This window comes from Oryctolagus cuniculus, chromosome 19 (assembly GCF_964237555.1).
Source record: "Oryctolagus cuniculus chromosome 19, mOryCun1.1, whole genome shotgun sequence".
Taxonomy (NCBI): Eukaryota; Metazoa; Chordata; class Mammalia; order Lagomorpha; family Leporidae; genus Oryctolagus; species Oryctolagus cuniculus.
This window is the reverse complement of record NC_091450.1, coordinates 66,694,891-66,717,847: the sequence shown is the minus strand read 5'-3', so window position 1 is coordinate 66,717,847 and position 22,957 is coordinate 66,694,891. Positions and strand designations below refer to the sequence as shown.

At 48.2% G+C, this 22,957-nt stretch overlaps 2 protein-coding genes across 8 annotated transcripts in view; both read right to left on the bottom strand.

Moving 5' to 3' along the window:
• Positions 1-6,397: 6,397 nt before the first annotated feature.
• LOC127488206 (uncharacterized) lies at positions 6,398-22,873 on the bottom strand. Its single transcript, XM_070063921.1, has 17 exons — positions 22,693-22,873; positions 21,705-21,774; positions 20,287-20,471; positions 19,799-19,868; positions 18,771-18,952; positions 16,941-17,010; positions 16,082-16,263; positions 14,948-15,017; positions 13,916-14,097; positions 12,976-13,045; positions 11,987-12,192; positions 10,852-10,921; positions 9,874-10,055; positions 8,802-8,861; positions 8,049-8,118; positions 7,057-7,237; positions 6,398-6,478 (listed from the first exon to the last, which is right to left on the bottom strand). The coding sequence occupies exons 1-17, from the start codon at positions 22,871-22,873 to the stop codon at positions 6,440-6,442; spliced, it is 2,070 nt and encodes a 689-aa protein (XP_069920022.1). The 3' UTR covers positions 6,398-6,439.
• The window catches only part of LOC103345442 (uncharacterized), a 39,698-nt gene continuing 39,549 nt past the window's right edge, over positions 22,809-22,957 (bottom strand). For all 7 annotated transcript variants that reach the window (XR_011384685.1, XR_011384690.1, XR_011384687.1 and 4 more), the window contains one exon: positions 22,809-22,874. The gene's annotated coding sequence lies outside the window, so the exon portion shown is untranslated. The remainder of the gene's footprint in view (positions 22,875-22,957) is intronic.

Sequence of the window (22,957 nt, the reverse complement as noted above, 5' to 3'; positions counted from 1 at the left end):
GAGACAGAAATTGAAACAGTAATAAAGGCCCTCCCAACAAAGAAAAGCCCAGGACCAGATGGATTCACTGCTGAATTCTACCAGACGTTTAAAGAAGAACTAACTCCAATTCTTCTCAAACTATTCAGAACAATCGAAGAAGAGGGAGTCCTCCCAAATTCTTTCTATGAAGCCAGCATCACCTTAATTCCTAAGCCGGAAAAAGATGCAGCACTGAAAGAGAATTACAGACCAATATCCCTGATGAACATAGATGCAAAAATCCTCAATAAAATTCTCGCCAATAGAATGCAACAACACATCAGAAAGATCATCCACCCAGACCAAGTGGGATTTATCCCTGGTATGCAGGGATGGTTTAATGTGCGCAAGACAATCAATGTGATACACCACATTAACAGACTGCAGAAGAAAAACCATATGATTATCTCAATAGATGCCGAGAAAGCATTTGATAAAATACAACACCCGTTCATGATGAAAACTCTAAGCAAACTGGGTTTGGAAGGAACATTCCTCAATACAATCAAAGCAATCTATGAAAAACCCACAGCCAACATCCTATTGAATGGGGAAAAGTTGGAAGCATTTCCACTGAGATCTGGAACCAGACAGGGATGCCCACTCTCACCACTGCTATTCAATATAGTTCTGGAGGTTCTAGCCAGAGCTATTAGGCAAGAAAAAGAAATTAAAGGGATACAAATTGGGAAGGAAGAGCTCAAACTATCCCTCTTTGCAGATGATATGATTCTTTATTTAGAGGACCCAAAGAACTCTACTAAGAGACTATTGGAACTCATAGAAGAGTTTGGCAAAGTAGCAGGGTATAAAATCAATGCACAAAAATCAACAGCCTTTGTATACACAGACAATGCCATGGCTGAGGAAGAACTTCTAAGATCAATCCCATTCACAATAGCTACAAAAACAATCAAATACCTTGGAATAAACTTAACCAAAGACGTTAAAGATCTCTACGATGAAAATTACAAAACCTTAAAGAAAGAAATAGAAGAGGATACCAAAAAATGGAAAAATCTTCCATGCTCATGGATTGGAAGAATCAATATCATCAAAATGTCCATTCTCCCAAAAGCAATTTATACTTTCAATGCAATACCAATCAAGATACCAAAGACCTTCTTCTCAGATCTGGAAAAAATGGTGCTGAAATTTATATGGAGGCACAAGAGACCTCGAATAGCTAAAGCAATCTTGTACAACAAAAACAAAGCCGGAGGCATCACAATACCAGATTTCAGGACATACTACAGGGCAGTTGTAATTAAAACAGCATGGTACTGGTACAGAAACAGATGGATAGACCAATGGAACAGAATTGAAACACCAGAAATCAACCCAAACATCTACAGCCAACTTATATTTGATCAAGGATCTAAAACTAATTCCTGGAGCAAGGACAGTCTATTCAATAAATGGTGCTGGGAAAATTGGATTTCCACGTGCAGAATCATGAAGCAAGACCCCTACCTTACACCTTACACAAAAATCCACTCCACATGGATTAAAGACCTAAATCTACGACCTGACACCATCAAGTTACTAGAGAACATTGGAGAAACCCTTCAAGATATTGGCACAGGCAAAGAATTTCTGGAAAAGACCCGGGAGGCACAGGCAGTCAAAGCCAAAATCAACTATTGGGATTGCATCAAATTGAGAAGTTTCTGTACTGCAAAAGAAACAGTGAGGAGAGTGAAAAGACAACCGACAGAATGGGAAAAAATATTTGCAAACTATGCAACAGACAAAAGGTTAATAACCAGAATCTACAAAGAGATCAAGAAACTCCACAACAACAAAACCAACAACCCACTTAAGAGATGGGCCAAGGACCTCAATAGACATTTTTCAAAAGAGGAAATCCAAATGGCCAACAGGCACATGAAAAAATGTTCAAGGTCATTAGCAATCAGGGAAATGCAAATCAAAACCACAATGAGGTTTCACCTCACCCCGGTTAGAATGGCTCACATGCAGAAATCTACCAACAACAGATGCTGGCGAGGATGTGGGGAAAAAGGGACACTAACCCACTGTTGGTGGGAATGCAAACTGGTCAAGCCACTATGGAAGTCAGTCTGGAGATTCCTCAGAAACCTGAAGATAACCCTACCGTCCGACCCAGCCATCCCACTCCTTGGAATTTACCCAAAGGAATTTAAATTGGCAAACAAAAAAGCGGTCTGCACCCTAATGTTTATTGCAGCTCAATTCACAATAGCTAAGACCTGGAACCAACCTAAATGCCCATCAACGATAGACTGGATAAAGAAATTATGGGATATGTACTCTTTAGAATACTATACCGCAGTAAGAAACAACGAAATCCAGTCATTTGCAACAAAATGGAGGAATCTGGAACACATCATGCTGAGTGAAATAAGCCAGTCCCAAAGGGACAAATACCATATGTTCTCCCTGATCGGTGACGACTGACTGAACACCAAGAGGGAAACCTGTTGGAGTGAGGTGGACACTATGGGAAATGGTGGCTTGATCAGCATAGCCCTGACTGTTAATGAACAACTAAATACATTATCCCTCTTAGTAGTTTTTTTTATCTGTTCTACTTAATATGACTGGTTTAGATCTGTAATTGATGCACAGTTATTCTTAAGTGTTGAAAATTAACTGAAATGTGATCCCTGTTGAACATGGTGGTGGGAATGGGAGAGGGAAGAGATGTATAATTTGGGACATGCTCAGGCTGACTTGCCCCAAGTGGTGGAGTTGGAAGCATACCAGGGGATTCCAATTCAATCCCATCGAGGTGGCATGTACCAATGCCATCTCACTGTTCCAGGTGATCAGTTTCAGTTCACAGTTGGTCATGGTGAAGGGACTGGGAGTCAAAGGGAGCACATAGACAAGTCTAGTACCTGCTAACGCTAACTGATGGAGTAAATACAGGGGAGAGTGATCCAACATGGGAAGTGAGATACTCAGCACACTCATAGAATGGCGGATGTCCTAAACAGCACTCTGGCCTCAGAATCAGCCCTAAAGGCATTCAGAGCTGGCTGAAAAGCTCATGAGAGTATTTCAGGCATGGAAAGCCAGGACACTCTGGCAAAAGATCTCTGTGAGTGAGATCCCAGTGGAAAGAACAGGCCATCAAAGAAGGAGGTACCTTTCTCTGAAGGGAGGAGAGAACCTCCACTTTGACTAGGACCTTGTCTAAACAAGATAAGAATCGGAGAACTCAGAGGGCTTCCATAGCCTTGGAAACTCATGACTGGAGCATAGGGAGATTACTGATGCCATAGACAGGAGTGTCAATTGGTAAAGTCAACAACAGGAGTCACTGTGCACTTACTCCTCATGTAGGATCTCTATCCTTAATGTGCTGTACATTGAGATTTAATGCTATAACGAGTACTCAAACAATATATTTCACTTTGTGTTTCTATGGGGGTGCAAACTGTTGAAATCCTTACTTAATGCATACTAAACTGATCCTCTGTAAAAAAAAAAAAAAAAAAAAAAAGAAATTATCAATTCCCAACTTGACTCTCACTGGGATTAAACATGACAATAGGTCTGCTCTGATTTCATCATCATTTTTAAAAATCATCTATTATTTTTCACTTTATGTTTCTGTGTGGGAGCAAACTGTTGAAATCCATACTTAATGTATACTAAGCTGATCTTCTGTATATTAAGATAATCGAAAATGAATCTTGATGTGAATGGAAGGGAAGAGGGAGTGGGAAAGGGGAGGGTTGTGGGTGGGAGGGACGGTATGGGGGGAAAGCCATTGTAATCCATAAGTCGTACTTTGGAAATTTATATGCATTAAATAAAAGTTTAAAAAAAAAAAAAGATTATGGAGCAAAATATTCAACCCAAATAATTAACAAAGCCAAACTTATATTTGACCAAGGATCTAAAACCAATTCCTGGAGCAAGGACAGTCTATTCAATAAATGGTGCTGGGAAAACTGGATTTCCACGTGCAGAAGCATGAAGCAAGACCCCTACCTTACACCTTACACAAAAATCCACTCAACGTGGATTAAAGACCTAAATCTACGTCCTGACACCATTAAGTTATTAGAGAACATTGGAGAAACCCTTCAAGATATTGGCACAGGCAAAGAATTTCTGGAAAAGACCCGGGAGGCACAGACAGTCAAAGCCAAAATCAACTATTGGGATTGCATCAAATTGAGAAGTTTCTTTACTGCAAAAGAAACAGTCAGGAGAGTGAAGAGACAACCGACAGAATGGGAAAAAATATTTGCAAACTATGCAACAGATAAAGGGTTAATAACCAGAATCTACAAAGAGATCAAGAAACTCCACAAAAACAAAACCAACAACCCACTTAAGAGATGGGCCAAGGACTTCAATAGACATTTTTCAAAAGAGGAAATCCAAATGGCCAACAGGCACATGAAAAAATGTTCAAGGTCACTAGCAATCAGGGAAATGCAAATCAAAAGCACAATGAGGTTTCACCTCACCCCGGTTAGAATGGCTCACATTCAGAAATCTACCAACAACAGATGCTGGCGAGGATGTGGGGAAAAAGGGACACTAACCCACTGTTGGTGGGAATGCAAACTGGTTAAGCCACTATGGAAATCAGTCTGGAGATTCCTCAGAAACCTGAATATAACCCTACCGTTCGACCCAGCCATCCCACTCCTTGGAATTTACCCAAAGGAGTTTAAATTGATAAAGAAAAAAGCGGTCTGCACCCTAATGTTTATTGCAGCACAATTCACAATAGCCAAGACCTGGAACCAACCTAAATGCCCATCAATGGTAGACTGGATAAAGAAATTATGGGATATGTATTCTTTAGAATACTATACCGCAGTAAGAAACAACGAAATCCAGTCATTTGCAACAAAATGGAGGAATCTGGAACACATCATGCTGAGTGAAGTAAGCCAGTCCCAAAGGGACAAATACCATATGTTCTCCCTGATCGGTGACAACTGACTGAACACCAAAAAGGAAACCTCCTGAAGTGAAATGGACACTATGAGAAATGGTGACTTGATCAGCATAGCCCTGACTGCTAATGGGCAACTTAATACATTATCCCTCATAGTATTTTTTTTTTGTCTGTTCTACTTAATATGACTGGTTTAATTCTGTAATTATCACACAGTTATTCTTAAGTGTTGAAAATTAACTGAAATGTGATCCCTGTTAAACATAAAAGTGGGAATAAGAGAGGGAAGAGATGTATAATTTGGGGCATGCTCGGGCTGACTTGCCCCAATTGGTAGAGTTGGAAACATACTAGGGGATTCCAATTCAATCCCATCAAGGTGGCATGTGCCAATGCCATCTCACTATTCCAAGTGATCAATTTCAGTTCACAATTGATCATAATGAAAGGACTAAGAGTCAAAGGGAGCACATAAACAAGTCTAGTATCTGCTAACACTAACCGATAGAATAAATAAAGGGGAGAGTGATCCAACATGGGAAGTGAGATACTCAGCAGACTCATAGAATGGCAGATGTCCTAAATAGCACTCTGGCCTCAGAATCAGCCCTAAAGGCACTCGGATCTGGCTGAAAAGCCCATGAGAGTATTTCAGGCATGGAAAGCCAAGACACTCTGGCAAAAAGATCTCTGTGAGTGAGATCCCAGTGGAAAGAACAGGTCTTCAAAGAGGGAGGTACCTTTCTCTGACGGGAGGAGAGAACCTCCACTTTGACTATGACCGTGTCTAAACAAGATAAGAGTCGGAGAACTCAAGGGGCTTCCATAGCCTTGGAAACTCATGACTGGTGCATAGGGAGATTACTGATGCCATAAACAGGAGTGTCAATTTGTAAAGTCAACAACAGGAGTCACTGTGCACTTACTCCTCATGTAGGATCTCTGTCCTTAATGTGCTGTACACTGAGGCTTAATGCTATAACGAGTACTCAAACAGTATATTTCACTTTGTGTTTCTATGGGGGTGCAAACTGTTGAAATCTTTACTTAATGTACACTAAACTGATCTTCTGTTAAAAAAAAAAAAAAAGAAAAGAAAAGAAACTATCAATTCCCAACTTGACTCTCACTGGGATTAAACATGACAATAGGTCTGATCTGATTTCATCATCATTTAAAAAAAAATCATCTATTATTTTTCACTTTATGTTTCTGTGTGGGAACAAACTGTTGAAATCCTTACTTAAGGTATACTAAGCTGATCTTCTGTATACTAAGATAATCGAAAATGAATCTTGATGTGAATGGAAGGGGAGAGGGAGTGGGAAAGGGGAGGGTGGTGGGTGGGAGGGACGGTATGGGGGGGAAAGCCATTGTAACCCATGAGACGTACTTTGGAAATTTATATTCATTAAATAAAAGATAAAAAAAAAATAAATAAATAAAAGTGTTACAACCAAACTCAAAAAAAAAAAAAATATAAATGGGGTCCTGGAATGAACAGAGTCAGGTTTCATGGTATCCACCAGAGGAAGTTCTTAGCACCTGAGAGGGAGACAGAAATCAAATGAGAGTCTTGGTCAGGGCCTGCTGCCAGCTGAGTCTGGAGGGACTGCTCAGCAGTGACAGAGACTAGGACCAAACTCAGCTCATCTGCAGGGCATGAGTTACTAAGAAAACCTAGAATCTACAAAACAATTCTAAGTCAGACATTCTGCAAACCATTTGACTTAATAGTCCAACAGAAAGAATACAGATTTTTTTCCCAAAACCCTCAAATGAGATATAAATACTTAAGAGGAAATAATTTGTTCAGCAACAAAAGTTTAGTAACAAAAGCTGGGGCCATACCCCATCATGTGCTTCAGGCACAACAAGGCCAGTGTCAGTGTCAGAAAGGGGGGCATATCCTGGGACTATGAGGCTAAGACACACCAGCCACACTACAACTGTGCTGCAAACTCCACCATGGGTTCTGCCTCTGTCCATCCAGATATAGCCCAGGGGACAGCCTGCCACATCACCACCTTTCCCTGGGGAGTAACAGCAAGCAGGCCTGGGTCATAGGAGTCCACTCGGGCACTTTGACAGGTCTGCAGCAAGATTCACATCTAAGGACTCACCCAAAAAGCCTCAGCACAGCAGATGGGCTGCTGGGTTTTTGCATGCCAGGCCTCAGCCCAGACCTGGGCTGGTGCTTCAGGCTCATCAGCCCAGTATCCACAGAGCAGGTAGGATCCGTCATCCTTGAGGATAGGCACAATGGCATCTGGCCCTTCCAGTGGGGGTGGATCTCCACACACCCTGAGGTGTGAATGCAGAGGGGAGGACGGAAGAGGTGGAAAAGATGAGGGCTTAGCACAAAGTCATTGAGTTCCAACCCAGTTCCACCAAACCTTCCTAGCAGTCTGAAAGGGTCTGTCAGCCAACAGGGAAAGGATCATTCTCTATGAGCCATCTGATCTAGATCCTCCCCTGGTGCAGACAAAGTGAGCCTTCACACAGATAGGTAAGACCCAGCAGGGTGCAGAGAAGGATGGGACAGGAAGACAGAGGAGAGAAGGATGGCAGCTGAAGGGCAGAAGGTGCTGAGGTGTCCCTCTCCCAGCCCCCTGGGACAGGAAAGGACAAGCTGACCAGAAGCCTGTTTAGTTTCAGGGAGAAGAATCCCCTTGGTCTGGAATGCTCCCAACCAACGAAACCAATACGAACTTGGCATTGATCCCATTTCACTAAGCACTGCGGAGAGCATTGGTGCATTGGACATCCCTGTCTTTATTGTTGTACTGCAGGGATGTGGATGAAGCACAAGCAGAGGGGCTGAGGGAGCTGCCAAACACTTTTTATGGAGGTGACATAAAAGTGTGGCATGAGGAATGACCTCGGCATGACTGGACCCCAGGAAAACTTATGTAGGTTCCAAAGAGGATATGTAGTTGGTGACCTGCACAGTGTTTGTGACCTGCCTCAGCACATGGGGCTTTCAAGACATGGTCCACAGTCTGTAGGATGAGATTTGAATGGGAAAAATGGCTCATGGGTCCCTTTCTCTCCTCCTGTGTCTGGCATGCCAGATGTCCAGAGTAAAACACCCTCAACCCATCTGTAGATTTACCTCTGATTAGCCTCAGCCTGGTCTGCACGTGCCACCTTCCCTTCCTCCTCTTGTGATGAGGGCTCTTCCACTGCAAAGACGTGCAAATGGGGCAGGCCATGGTAAATGAGATGACGAACAAAAGCGATGGTATATTAAAGCTCAGGTACCACCCACAGTCACATAGGGATATCTATGTTGTCCAGCTGTGGCACTACCTTGCTTAGCAACAGCTCCCAAACAGGAGGACATGCCTGTTTAGACAGGTCCTCTGCCCAATAGTGGAAATCTCCCTCCCTGCTGGGCGTGTGTCCTCTCACTCATTTGGCATCCTGATCTTCCAAAAGTGATCAGCTGCTCTCAATCCCATGGCTATATGTTGTAAGTTCCAGGTGTGGGTTACTTTTTTAAAGATTTTATTTATTTTGAGAGTTAGGGTTACAGACAGTGAGAGGGAGAGACAGAGAGAAAGGTCTTCCTTACATTGGTTCACTCCCCAGATGGCCACAATGGCCAGAGCTGCGCCAATCTGAAGCCAGGAGCCAGGCACTTCTTCCTGTTCTCCTATGTGGGTGCAGGGGCCCAAGGACTTGGGCAATCTTATATTGCTATCCCAGGCCATAGCAGAGAGCTATACTGGAAGTGGAGCAGCCGGGACTAGAACAGGTGGCCATATGGGATGCTGGCGCTGCAGGCAGAGGATTAACCTACTGCACCACAGCGCCAGCACCCAGATGTGTTTTAAGTGACCAATCACACAAAGAACCACCCCACCTGCAGTCTGCTCTGCAGATGCCACCTCTATTTTCTCCTTCTGGCTGGAGGCATCTTCCACTGCAAGGAGGGAAACTGGGGTAGAACATGGTCAATGAGATGGCATGCAAACACATTCTCATAGTAAAGCCCAGGTATCACAAATGCCCCACCAGCTTCTGAGGACACCTATGCTGCTCACTTAGTGAACAGGTGTTAGCAACAGCCTCACTCCCAGGGGACATGCCTACAATGGCAAGTCCTCTGCCTACCAATGGAGAGCTCCCTGCCTGTCTGGAGTGTGATAGCCACAGATCAGGCATCCTGATCTTCCATGAGGGGCCAGCCGCTTTCACCACGTGGCTCCTTGGTCTATGTCTGATGTGTCACAACAGGGGGCTCATCCCCACAGCAGTCATTGGTGGGGGACTCCTGGGCATGTACACCCTGCCACAGTATGAACATATGAAACCCACAGAGCTTCACACACACAGGAGCCTTTTGGTGTCATTCACACAGTGGCCCTTAGTGGATCCTGAGAGGCACGAGGCCAGCACTGGCAACCTCAGCATGGAACCCTCAGGACATGGCTCAGGGTTCTAGATGAAGAGTGACATCAACACAATTGGAATGAGAGAGACAGCATGCCCAGTTCATCAGGATCTGAGAAAGATATCAGGCTGAGAAGGTAACCCGAGTAGAGCTGTGGTAGCAGACATGCAGTGTAATGGCATCTAGGGCAAGGCCAAAGGTGCCCCACTCTTCCATGTGTAGGCTAGAAGAAATCCTTGACACATGCAGGGGCACAGGCTGGGGCCCTGCCATCACACTTGCCTCTTATGCAGCAACATGGTCGGCTTGCTTGTCAGAAAACAGAGCATAACCTGGGACTCTGAGGTCATGAAATACCTGCCTACACTACATCCCTGCTGCAAACTCCACCCAGGGCTCTGCTTAGTCCACCCAGAAGTAGCGCAGAGTTCCTGCCACATCACACCTTTCCCCAGGGGTATAGAGCAAGCAGACCTCTGTCACTAGGGTGCACTCAGCTGGTTTGGCAGGTCTAGAGCAAGATTCCCACCAAAAGACTCACCCACAATGGCCTCCGCACAGCAGATGGGCTGCTGGGCTGTAGGGTGCAGGGCCCCAGCCCAGGCCTGGACTGGGGCTTCAGGCTCATCAGCCCAATATGCACAGAGCATGTAGGATCCATCATCCTTGAGGATGGGCACAATGGCATCTGGCCTTTCCAGTGGTGGTGGATCTCCACCCACCCTGAGGTGTGAAAGCAGAGGGGAGGATGAGAGGATTGGGAAAGATGAGGGCTTAAACCAAAATCATTGAGCTCCAACCCAGTTCCACCAAACCTTCCTAGCAGTCCTTAAGGTCTGTCACACAATAGGGACAGGACCATCCACTAACAGCCATCAAAATGGATCCTCCCTTGATTCAAAGTGAGCCTCACAGGGACAGGGCAGACCCAGCAGGATGCAGAGAAGGTAATAGGAGAGGAGTCTGTCAGCCCAAGGCCAGAGGGCCCTCTTACAGCATCCTGGGACAGAGAAGAACAAGCTGGCCAGAAGCCAGTTGTCTAGTTCCAGGGAAAGAATCCCCTTGGGGTGCAATGTTCCCACCCAGCTAAAGCTCTTCAGTACTCTAGACAGCCTCGGGATGGGTCCCATTTCCATCAGCACTGTGGTGTCATCATGCCCTGCACACTCCCTGTCTCACCATTGCACCACAGGGATGCTGATGAAGGACAAGCAGAGGGACCAAGGGAGAGGCCCTCACTTTTTAGAGAGGCCACACAGAAGTAGTGGCATTAGGAGTGACCTAGACAGGTGACGGATTTCCAGGGAAATTTATACAGGGACCCATTGAGGGTAAATGGGCAGTGAGCAGGACAGTGTTACAGTGCAACTCAGCACATGAAGCTTTCAAGAGGTGCATCCAGTCATTGTGGGAGGAAAACTGAATGATATAAATCATGCAAAGGGCACATTCTCTCACCTCATGTCTGATATCTCCACATGTCCATACTAAAACACCCTGAACACATCTGTCGATTTACCTGGAGGTAGCCTCAGCCCAATCAGCAGTTGCCAACATGACTTTCTCTTTTCGGTAGGTGGCATCTTTCACTGCAAAGAAATGCAAATGAGGCAGGACATGTGAAATGAGATGCCATGCAAATGCGATGGCCTAGTAAAGAACAGGTACCACACCATATTCTAGCATCTTCCTAAGAAAGGTGTGGTCGCATGACCTTGGTCAGCCACTGCCTCACTCCCAGGAGGGCAGGCCTGCAATGGCAAGTCCTCTGCCTGACAATGCAGCCCTCCCTTTCTTGGGAGTGTTTCATCACACACAACAGGCATCATGATCTTCCACAAGTGGTCAGCTGTTTTCAATCATATGGGCCCTTGGCCTATGAATTAGGTATGTTCTAAGAGACCAACCACACAATGAGAGGCTCATCCCATCCTACAGCCATGGTGGGAACTCCCAGGCTCACACACTCTGCTGCAATATGAATATGTGAAACTCTCAGAGCTTCACACTACTAAGACTTTTGGTGCTATGCAGACACTGTGTCCCTTAGTGAACCCTGAGAGGCAATAGGCCAGCACTGGCTACCACAGGATGGAGCCCTCAGGACATGGCCCAGGGTTCCAGATGAGGTATGACATCACCACAGTAGGAATAAGAGAGACAGTATGGCCCTGTTCAAAGGGATGTGATTAAGATCTCAGTTCAGCAAGGTGACCAGAAGTATAGCTGGCCTAGCGGGCAGACATTGTCTTTGCAAATTGCTGGGGCAGAGGTCTGACAGAGAAGCCTGCCACTGGCAAAAGGCATCCCACTCTTCCAAGAGGAGCCTTAGAAAAATACCTTGTCGCATGCATGAGCACAGGCTCATGGTGGATCGATGCCACAACATCTGCTTTGGGCATAGTGACACAGCTGGCTTTGGTGCCAGAAAGTGGAGAATAACCTGGGCTCTGAGGTTAAGAAACACCTGCCTACACTAAACAGTTGCTGCAAACTCCACACAAGGTTCTGCCTCAGTCCACCTCAATGAAGTCTAGTGGATAGCCTAAGATTTCAGACCTTTTCCAGAGTGTTGCAGAAAGCAGGCCAAGGGTTTATGGGTGTACTCCTGTGGTTTGGCTGCCCTGCACCAAGTTTCACATCAAAGAACTCACCCACAATGGCCTCAGCACAGCAGATGGGTTGCTGGGTTGTAGGGTGCCAGGCCCTAGCCCAGGCCTGGACCGGCACTTCAGGATCATCCATCCAAACTGCACAGAGCATGTAGGATCCATCATCCTTGAGAATAGGCACAATGACATCTGGCCCTTCCAGTGGGGGTGGATCTTCACACACCCTGAGGTGTGATGCAGAGCAGAGGCTGGGAGGGGTGGAAAAGATGAGGGCTTAACACAAGGTCATTCAGTTCCAACCCAGTCCCACCAATCCCTCCTAGCAGTCTGAAAGGGTTGTCACCCAAGAGAGACAGGATTATCCTCTAAGATCGATCTGATCTAACTCATCCTCTGGTTCAGACAACATGAGCCTTCACATGGACAGGGCAGACACATTAGAATGCAGAGGGGCTGGGACAGGAAGATAGGAGGAGAGGAAGCTGTCAGTAGAAGGCTTGAAGGAGGAGCACAGGGCTCTGCTGCCCACTCTCACAGCCCCCTGAGGGCAATGAAGCACAAGCTGGCCAGAAGCAAGTTGTCTAGTTTCAGGGAAAAGATTCTCATTAATGTGAAATGCTCCAACCCAGGGAATGTATTTAACAGCCCAGACAACCCCAGGATGGGTCCCATTTCTGTCAGAACTGTGCAGTGCATCCCTGTCTTTATCATCGTATTGCAGGGTTGCTAATGAAGGAAAAGCAGAGGGGCTGAGGGAGTTGCCCTCAGTTTTTAGAGAGGCCACACAGAAGCAGTGGCACGAGGAATGACCTCAACAGGAGACTGGGCCCAGGAATATTTGTGCAGGTGTCCAAAGGAGGATAAGTGATGGTATCTGGCAGGATTTGGGGTCCACCTCAGCACATGGAGCCTTCAAGAGGTGCTCCAGAGCATTTGTAGGAAGAGATTTGAGTGGGGCAATTTCTCTTCTCCCACGTCTTCCATCTCTAGGGGTCCCTAGTAAAGCCCCCTCAACCCATCTCTAGGTTTACCTCTGATTAGCCTCGGCCTGGTCTGCAGGTGCCACCACACCTTCCTCCTCTTGAAATGAGGGCTCTTCCACTGCAAAGATGTGCAAATGGGGCAGGACATGGCAAATGAGATGATAAGCAAATGTGAGAGCATGCTAAAGCACAGGTACCGCCTACTGTCACACCAGATTCCAAGGATATCTATGCTGTCTGGTTGTGGTACTATCTTGGTTAGCGACAGAACCAAACCATAAGGACATGGCTGTTTTGACAAGTCCTCTGCCCAACAATGGAAATCTCCCTCCCTGTCTGAGAGTGTGTCAACTCACTCATCGGGCATTCTGATCTCCCACAAGGGGTCAGCCACATTCAATCCCCTGGCTCTCTTAGGTGTCTCAGTGTTCAACTGCACAATTAGAGGCTCATCTGATCCTGCAGGCAATGTGGGGACTCCCTGGTTACTATCCCCTGCCATAAAATGAACATGGGAAACCCATAGAGCTTCCCACACACAGGCACCTTTTGGTGCCATGCAGACACTGTGGTCCTAGTGGATCCCGAGATGCACGGGGCCAGCATTGACAACCTCAGGATGGAACCCCCAGTACATGGCTAAGTGTTCCAGAGGGGAAGTGCAGTCTCCACCATGGGAACAAGAGAACAAACAGCCCAGTTCAAGAGCATCCAGTTAAGATTTTGGGCTGAGAAGGTAGCTGGGAGTACAGATTTCCTGGGAGAAATGCAGGGTCATGGCACAGGGCTGGGGCAAGAAACACCTGCCTAGACTACATCCATGCTGCAAACTCCACCCAGGGTTCTGCCTTAGTCCATCCAGATGTAGCCCTGAGGAAAGCCTACCACATCACCACCCTTCCCCAGGGGCTTAGAGCAAGCAACTAGGGTCATTGGGATGCTCATAGGCTTATCATATCTGCAACAAGAATCATATCAATGGCCTCACCCAAAGTGTCCTCAGCACAGAAGATGGGCTGCTGGGTTGTAAAGTGCCAGGCTCCAGCCCAGGCCTGGACTGGTGCTTCAGGCTCATCAGCCCAGTATCCACAGAGCAGGTAGGATCCGTCATCCTTGAGGACAGGCACGATGGCATCTGGCCCTTCCAGTGGGGGTGGGTCTCCACACACCCTGAGGTGTGAATGCAGAGGGCAGGACAAGAGAGGAGGAAAAGATGAGGGCTTAACACAAAGTCATTCAGTTGCAGCCCAGCCCCACTAACCCTTCCTAGCTCTCAGAAAGTGTCTTTCCCCAATAGGGACAGGAGCACTCTCTAAGAGCTGTCTGATCTAGATCCTCCCCTTGTTCAAAGAGACCCTTCACAGGGATAAGGCAGACACAGCAGGATGCAGAGAGGATGGGACAGGAAGAAAGAAGGAGAGGTCGCTGTCAATAGAAGGCCAGAAAGCATTCTAGGAGCAGAGGGCTCTGGTAGCTCTCTCCCAGACCCCTGGGGACAGAAAAGGACAAGCTGGCCAGAAGCCAGTTGTCTAGTTTCAGGGAAAAGAATCCCCATGGTGTAGAATGTTCCAACCCAGCTAAGCACTTTACTACCACAGACAGAAATGGGATTGGGTCCCATTTTTCTCAGTGCTGTTTAGTACACCAGTGCTTGGGCATTCTCTGTCTCAATCATCGTACTGCAGGGATGCTGATGAGGGATAAGCAGAAGGGCCAAGGGAGTGGCCCCTTTCTTTTTATGGAGGCCACACAGAAGCAGTGGCATTACAAATGGCCTGGACAGGTGAATGTTCCCCAGGCAAACTTCTGCAGGTTTCCAATGGAGGTTGGAGGTTTGGGCTGACCTGGACAGTGTTTGGGGCCAGCCTCACCACATGGAACTTTGAAGAGGTGCAAGCAGAGATTTCCTGGGCGGAGCTTTGAATGGTAAATATTGCTTATGGGGCACATTCTCTCCTCCCCATGTCTGCCATCTCCAGGAGTCCATAATAAACAACCTCCACCCCATCTGCCAACTTACATGGGTATAGCCTCGGCCTGCTCTGCAGATGCCGAGTCCCCTTCCTCCTTTTTGCAGGAGGGCTCTTCCACTGCAGAGAATGCAAATGGGACAGGATGTGGTCAATGGGATGACATGTACATGAGATGGCATAAAGTAAGGCACCACCCACTGTCACAAGCTTCTGAAGACACCTATGCTGTCAGGTTGTGGAACTGCCTGTGTTAGCCACAGCCTCACTCACAGGAGGACAAGCCTGGAATGGCAAGTCCTCTGTCTAACAATGTAGCCCTCCCTCCCTACTTGGGAAGTTTTTCATAACACAAAACATGCATCCTGACCTTCCAGAAGTGGTCAGCTATTTTCAACCATATGTGTCCTTGGCCTGTGAGTCAGATATGTTCTAAGAGACCATACACACAATGGGAGGACCATCCCATGCAACATCCAAAGTGGGAAATTCCTAGGCACACACACTGTGCTGCAATGTGAACATGTGAATCCAACAGGGGCTCACAGCACTGAAGTCTTTCGGTGCCAGGCAGACACTGTGCCCCTTAGAGCATCCAGATAGACACAAGGCCAGCACTGACTACTTCAGGATGGAACCCTCAATACATGGCTGAGGATTCCTGATTTGGAATGACATCACCACAGTGCGAATGTGAGAGAGTGTGACCCTACTCAGCGGGATCTGGTGGAGATCTCAGGCTGAGAAAGTAGCCAGAATAGCTGTCCTGGCAGGCATGTAGTGTCTTGGTAACCAAATGGGGCAGAGGTTTCACAAGGAAGCCTGCACTGACCAAAGGCATCCCACTCTTCAAGTGGAGGCCTGGAAGAAAACCCTGTCATCTGAATGAGCACAGGCTCCAAAGCCCAGGCCATGCCATCATACCTGCTTTGGGGACAGTGACATGGTCAGATTCATTGCTGAGCATGGGGCATAACATGGGGATCTCAGGTTAAATAACACATGCCTAAATTAGTGCAGCAAACTCTACCCCAGGTTCTGCCTCTGTCAATCTAGATCTGCTCCATGGTTCAGCCTACCCCATCACAATCTTTTCCAGCAGTGTTCAAGAAAGCAAGACAGGGTCACCAAGTGCACTCAGGAGGTTTGGAGGTCAGCAACAAGATTCCCAACAAAGGACTCACCCGCAATGGCTTCAGCACAGCAAATGGGCTTCTGGGTTGTAAGGTACCAGGGCTCAGCACAGGCCTGGACTGGTGCTTCAGGATCATCTGCCCAAAATCCACAGAGCATGTAGGACCCATCATCCTTGAGGATAGGTGTGATGACATCTGGCCCTTCCAGTGGGGGTGGATCTTCACCCACCCTGAGGTGTGAATGCAGAGGGCAGGACAAGATGGGAGGAAAAGAGGAAGGCTTAACACAAAGTCATTCAGTTGCAATCCAATCCCACCAATCCTTCCTCCCTGTCTAAAAGTGTATGTCACCCAACAGAGACAGGATTGTCCCTTAAGAGCCATCTGATCTAGAGCCTCCCCTGGTGCAGTCAAAGTGAACCTTCACATGGACAGTGCAGACCCAACAGAACACGGGGAGGATGGGACAGGAAGATAGAAGGAGAGGAGGCTGTAGGCAATTGTCAGAAGGCATGCTGAAGAGCAGAGGGCCCTGGGGCACCTCTTGTCAACCCCTGGAGACAGAAAAGGACAAGGGATGCTGATGAGGGACAAGCAGTGGGGCTGAGGGAGTGCCCTTCACTTTTTAGGAAAAGCACACAGAAGCAGTGGTATTAGGAATGATCTAGATAGGTGACTGGTTTCCAGGGAAACTTATGCAGGTGTCCAGGGGAAGATAACTGGGCAGTGACCTGGGCAGCAGTACAGTGTAACTCAGCACATGGGGATTTCAAGAGGTGTGCCAGGTCTTCCTGGGAGGAGCAATGAATGTTTTAAAAATCTCACAGGGCACTTTCTCTCACCCCATTTCTGCCATCACCAGATAGCCATACCATACTAAAAACCCTGGAGCCAGCTGTCAACTTACCTGGACATAGCCTCAGCCTGATCTGAGGATGCCCCCTTGACTTTCTCCTTTTTGTTTGAGGAGTCTTCCACTGCAAGGGAGTGCAAATGGGGCAGGGCATGGTAAATGAGATGACATGCAAATGCAACAGGCTAGTAAGGCACAGGTATCACAATTGTCCCACCATATTCTTTTTATTTTTGACAGGCAGAGTAGACAGTGAGAGAGAGAGACAGAGAGAAAGGTCTTCCCTTGCCGTTGGTTCACCCTCCAATGGCCACCATGGCCAGTGCACTGTGGGCAGCGCACCACACTGATCCAAAGCCAGGAGCCAGGTGCTTTTCCTGGTCTCCCATGCGGGTGCAGGGCCCAAGCACTTGGGCCATCCTCCATGCACTCCTGGGCCACAGCAGAGAGCTGGCCAGGAAGGTGGGAAACCGGGACAGAATCTGGTGCCCCAACTGGGACTAGAACTCGGTGTGCCGGCACCGCAGATGGAGGATTAGCCTATTGAGCTGCAGCACTGGCCCCCACCATATTCTGAGTAAATCTGTACTGTCTGGTTGTGGCACAGCCTTGGATAGTGACAGCCTAACTCATAGGAGGACATGCCGATAATGCTCAAATCCTCTAACAACGCTGCTCTACCTCCCTTTTGGGGGAGTGTTTCATAACACACAACAGGAATCTTAACCTTCCCAATTGGTCAGCCATTTTCAACCTTTTGTGTCCTTGGCCTGTGAGTCAGATATGTTCTAAGAGACCAACCACACAATGAGAGGACCATCCCATGCAAGAGCCAATGTGAGCCGGCGCCGTGGCTCAATAGGCTAATCCTCCACCTTGCGGCGCCGGCACACCGGGTCCTAGTCCCGGTCGGGGCGCTGGATTCTGTCCCGGTTGCCCCTCTTCCAGGCCAGCTCTCTGCTATGGCCAGGGAGTGCAGTGGAGGATGGCCCAGGTGCTTGGGCCCTGCACCCCATGGGAGACCAGGAAAAAGCACCTGGCTCCTGGCTCCTGCCAGGATCAGCGCGGTGCGCCGGCTGCAGCGGCGGCCATTGGAGGGTGAACCAGCGGCAAAGGAAGACCTTTCTCTCTGTCTCTCTCTCACTGTCCACTCTGCCTGTCAAAAAAAAAAAAAAAAAAAAAAAAAAAAAAAAAAAAGAGCCAATGTGGGAGACTCCCAGGCTCACACACTCTGCTGCAATATGAACATGGGAAACCCAAGGAGCCTCACACCACTGAAGTCTTTTGGTGCCATGAAGACACTGTACCCCTAGTGAATCCTGAGAGGCTCAAAGCCAGCACATGGTCCTGGGCTTCAGATAAGGGGTGATGTCACCACAAAGGAAATAAGAGAGACAGTGCGGTCCTGTTTAGGGGGGTGTGGTTAAGAACTCAGGCTGAGAAGGTAAGCCAAGATTACAGCTGTCCTGGCAGGCATGCAGTATCTTAGCCATAGTTGGGGCAGAGGTCTCACAGGGAAGCCTACAACTGGCCAAGGGCATCCCACTCTACCAAGTAAGGCCTAGGAAAAAAACCCATCCCATGCATGAGCACAGTATATATCACTGGATCCATGCCACCACACCTGCCTTGGGTGCCGACATGACCGGCTTTGGTGCCAGAAAATGGAGCATAACCTGGGGCTCTGAGGTTAAGAGACATCTGCCTATGATACATCTTTGCTGCAAATTCCACCAAAGTTCTACTTCAGACCATCTAGATTGAGCTAAGGGACATCTTACCAAATCAGGACATTTTCTCTGGGGGTTAGAACAAGCAGGCCAGTGTCACTGAGGTACAATCAGGTGTGGCAGGTCTGAAGCAAGATCAAATCAAAGGACTCACCCACAATGGCCTCAGCACAGCAGAGGGGTTGCTGGGTTGTAAAGTGCCAGACCCTAGCCCAGGCCTGGGCTGGTGCTTCAGGCTCATCAGCCCAGTATCCACAGAGCAGGTAGGATCTGTCATCCTTGAGGACAGGCACGATGGCATCTGGCCCTTCCAGTGGGGGTGGGTCTCCACACACCCTGAGGTGTGAATGCAGAGGGGAGGATGGAAGAGGTAGAAAACATGAAGGGTTAACACAAGGTCATTCAGTTCCAACCCATTTCCACCAAACCATCCTAGCAGTCTGAGAGATCTGTCACCCAATAGGGACAGGACCAACCACCACCAGCCATCTGATCTAGATCTTCCCCTGGTCCAGGCAAAGTGAGCCTTCATTGGATAGGGAAGACCCAGTAGAATGCAGAGAGGATGGGAAAGGAAGCCAGAAGGAGAGGAGGCTAGCAGCCAAAGGCCAGAAGTCACATTTAGGAGCAGAGGGCTCTGGTACCCACTCTCAAAACCCCCTGGGGACAGAGAAGGACAAGCTGGCCAGAAGCCAGTTGTCTAGTTGCAGGAAACAGAATCACCTTGTTGTGGAATGTTACCACCCAGCTAAAGCACTTTAGCACCCCAGACCACTTCAGGATGTGTCCTAATTACATCAGCACTGTAGCTTGCATCCGGGCATTGGAATCCCTGTCTTTATGAATGTAACACAGGGATGCTGATTAGGGACGAGCAGAGGGGCTGAGGGAGAGGCCTCTCACTTTAATGGAGGCCACACAGAAGCAGCGGTATTAGAAATGACTTGGACTGCTGACTGGTTCCCAAGGTAACTATGCAGGTGTTCAGTGGATGTTGGGGGGAGTTGACTGGACAGTCTTTGGGGACCTCAACAGCACATGGAGGTTTGGAGAGGTGCTCTCAGAGTCTCTGTGGGAGAAGTTTTGAATGGTATAAATGGCCCTTGGGGCACATTCTCTCCTTCCTGTGTGCAATCTCCAGATGGCCATGCTGAAACACCCTGAACCCATCTGAACGTTTACATGGGGATAGCCTTGGCCTGGTCTGTAGATGCCAACTCCACTTCCTCCTTTTGGTGGTAGGGGTTTTCCACTGCAGAGAGTAAAAATGGGGCCGGATGTGGTAACTGGGATGATATGCAAATGCGATGGCACAGTAAAGCTCAGGTACTGCCCACCATCACACAACTTAGAGACATCCATGCCATCTAGTTGTGGCATTACCTTGCTAAAAAGAGTGTCACACCCAGGAGCACATGCTTCCAATGGCAAGTCTTTGCCAACCAAAGGAGAACTCCCTCCCAGGAACTCTCAGGTTAAGAAACACAAGCCTACATGACATGTGTGCTGTAGCCCCACCCAGTATTCAGCATTTGTCCATACAGATGTAGCCATGTGATTGCCTACCCATCACCTCCTTTCCTGGGGGGTTACAGCAAGCAGGTCAGGGTTATTGGGATGGTCTCAGGAGGTTCAGCAGGTCTCAGCAAGATTCCCATCAAAGGACTCACCCACAATGGCCTCAGTACAGCAGATGGGCTGCTGGATTGTAGGATGCCAGGCCCCAACACAGGCCCAGATTGGAGCTTCAGCATCATCATCTGCCCAAAATCCACAGAGCATGTAGGACCCATCATCCTTGAGGATAGGCATGATGACATCTGGCCCTTTCAGTGGGGGTGGGTCTTCACACACCCTGAGGTGTGAATGCAGAATGGGGGAAGGAAGGGTTAAAAAGATAAGAGCTTAACACAAAGTCACTCAGTTCCAACCCAGTCCCACCTAACCTTCCTAGCATTCTGAAAGCATTTTTCATCCAATATGGATGGGGCCATCCTCTAAGAGCCTTGTGATCTTGATATTCCTCATGTTCAAAAAGAGCCTTCCCATAGATAGGGCAGACCCAGTAGAATGTAGAGAGGAAAGGACAGGAGATAGAAGGAGAGGAGGCTGGGAGCAGAAGGCCAGAAGTCACACTGAGGTCAGAGGGCTCTGGTGCCCTCCCTTAAAGCTCCCTGGGGACAGAAAAGCACACGCTGACCAAAAGCAGTTGTCTAGTTTCAGGGAAAAGAAGCCCCTTTGTGTGGAATGCTCCCAACCTCCTAAAGCACTTTGGCACCCCAGACCACCTTAGTATTGAGTCCCATTTCCTGTAGCACTGTGGAGTGTATCTGTGCACTGGACATTCTCTCATTCTCTCTCTCTCTTTTTTTTTTTTTTTTTTTTTTTTTTTTTTTTTTTTTTGACAGGCAGAGTGGACAGTGAGAGAGAGAGACAGAGAGAAAGGTCTTCCTTTGCCATTGGTTCACCCTCCAATGGCTGCCACAGCCGGCACGCTGCAGCCGGTGCACCGCACTAATCCGATGGCAGGAGCCAGGTACTTCTCCTGGTCTCCCATGGGGTGCAGGGCCCAAGTACTTGGGCCATTCTCCACTGCACTCCCTGGCCACAGCAGAGAGCTGGCCTGGAAGAGGGGCAACCGGGACAGAATCTGGCGCCCCGACCAGGACTAGAACCCGATGTGCCGGCGCTGCAAGGCAGAGGATTAGCCTAGTGAGCTGTGGCGCCAGCCGACATTCTCTATCTTAACTACTATACTGCAGGGATGCTGATGAGGGACAAGCAGAGGGCCGAAGGAGGGGTGCCTGACATTTTATTGAGGACACACAGGAGCAGGGGCATGAGGAATGACCTGGACAGTTAAATGGCTCCTAGGGAAACTTAGGGAGGTGTCTAACTGAGGTTAAGTGGTGAACTGGACAGTGTTTGGGGCCCACCTCAGCACATGGAGCTTGCAAGAGGTGTTCCCAGAAATTTCATGGGAGGAGCTTTGATGGTATAAATGACTGATGAGGCACAGTCTCTCCTCCCCATGTCTGCAATCTCCACATGTCCATACTAAACACGCTCAACCCATCTATAGATTCACCTGGGGTTTGTCTCGGCCAGGTCTGGAGATGCCACCTCTCCTTCCTCCTTTTGGTTTGAGGCATCTTCCACTGCAAAGGAAAACAAATGGGGCAGGACATGGTAAATGAAATGGCATTTACCAAAAAGAAATCCCTCCCTGTCTGGGGAGTGTGACACCCCACACATATTCATCCTGATCTTACATGCATAGTCAGTCACTTTCAACCATGTCAGTCAATGGCCTTTTTGTCTGAATGTTTTAAGAGACCAACCACATGATGGAAGACTTGTCCCATTCAACAGCCACTAGAGTGGGGCTCCCTAGCTCATACACTCTGCTGCCATATGATCATATGAATGCCATCGAGCTTCACACACACAGGAACCTTTTGGTGCCATGCAGACACTGTGCTTCTTGGTGGATCCTGAGAGGCACGAGGCCAGCACCAGCTACCCCAGGATGGAACCCTCAGAACATGCCCAGGATTCCAGATGAGGACTGCAGTCACCACAAAGGGAACAAGGGAAGGAATGGCCCAGGTCACGGGCATCTGGTTAAGGTTTCAGGCCAAGAACATTGCCAGGACTATAATTGTCCTGGCAGGCATGCAGTGTCATGACACATAGCTGGGACAGATGTCTCACAGGAGATCCTGGCACTGGCCAAAGGCATCCAACTCTTCCATGGGTAGGCCTAGAATAAACCTGTCATGTGTATGACTTCAAGCTGGGGCTATGCCATCACACTTGACTCTGGTCCAGCATCTTGGCTGGTTTCAGTGCCAGAAAGGAGAACATAACCTGGGACTCCAAGGTTAAGAGACACCTGCCTACAATTATTTGTGTTCCCCTTCATCCAGGGTTCTGCCTCTGTCCATTCATATGTAGCCATGGGACAGTCACATCACCACCTTCCCTGGGGGAGTTACAGCAAGCAGGCCAGGGTTATTGGGGTGCACTCAGGAGCTTTGGTAGGGCAACAGCAAGATTCAAATCAAAGGACTTACCCACAATGGCCTCAGCACAGCAGATGGGCTGCTGGGTTGTAAGGTGCCAAGGCTCAGCAGAAACCTGCACTGGTGTTCCAGACTCAACAGCCCAATATCCACAGAGCATGTAGGATCTGTCATCCTTCAGGATAGGCAGGATGACATCTGGCCTTTCCAGTGGGGGTGGATCTCCACACATCCTGAGGTGTGAGCGCAGAGAGGAAAGGAGGGTGGAGAAGATGAGGGCTTAACATAAAGTCATTCAGTTCCAACCCAGTCCCAC

Coding starts and splice junctions, on each gene's coding strand:
- LOC127488206 (XM_070063921.1), bottom strand. CDS start 22,873: ATGTGTGGAGATCCACCCCCACTGGAAAGGCCAGATGTCATCCTGCCT. Junction 17,011..18,770: donor CTGTGCTGAGGCCATTGTGG/GTGAGTCCTTTG, acceptor ACTCCCTTGCAG/TGGAAGACTCCTCAAACAAA. Junction 12,193..12,975: donor CAGGCCGAGGCTAATCAGAG/GTAAACCTAGAG, acceptor CACCCCTCCCAG/CCTCTGCTCTGCATCACACC.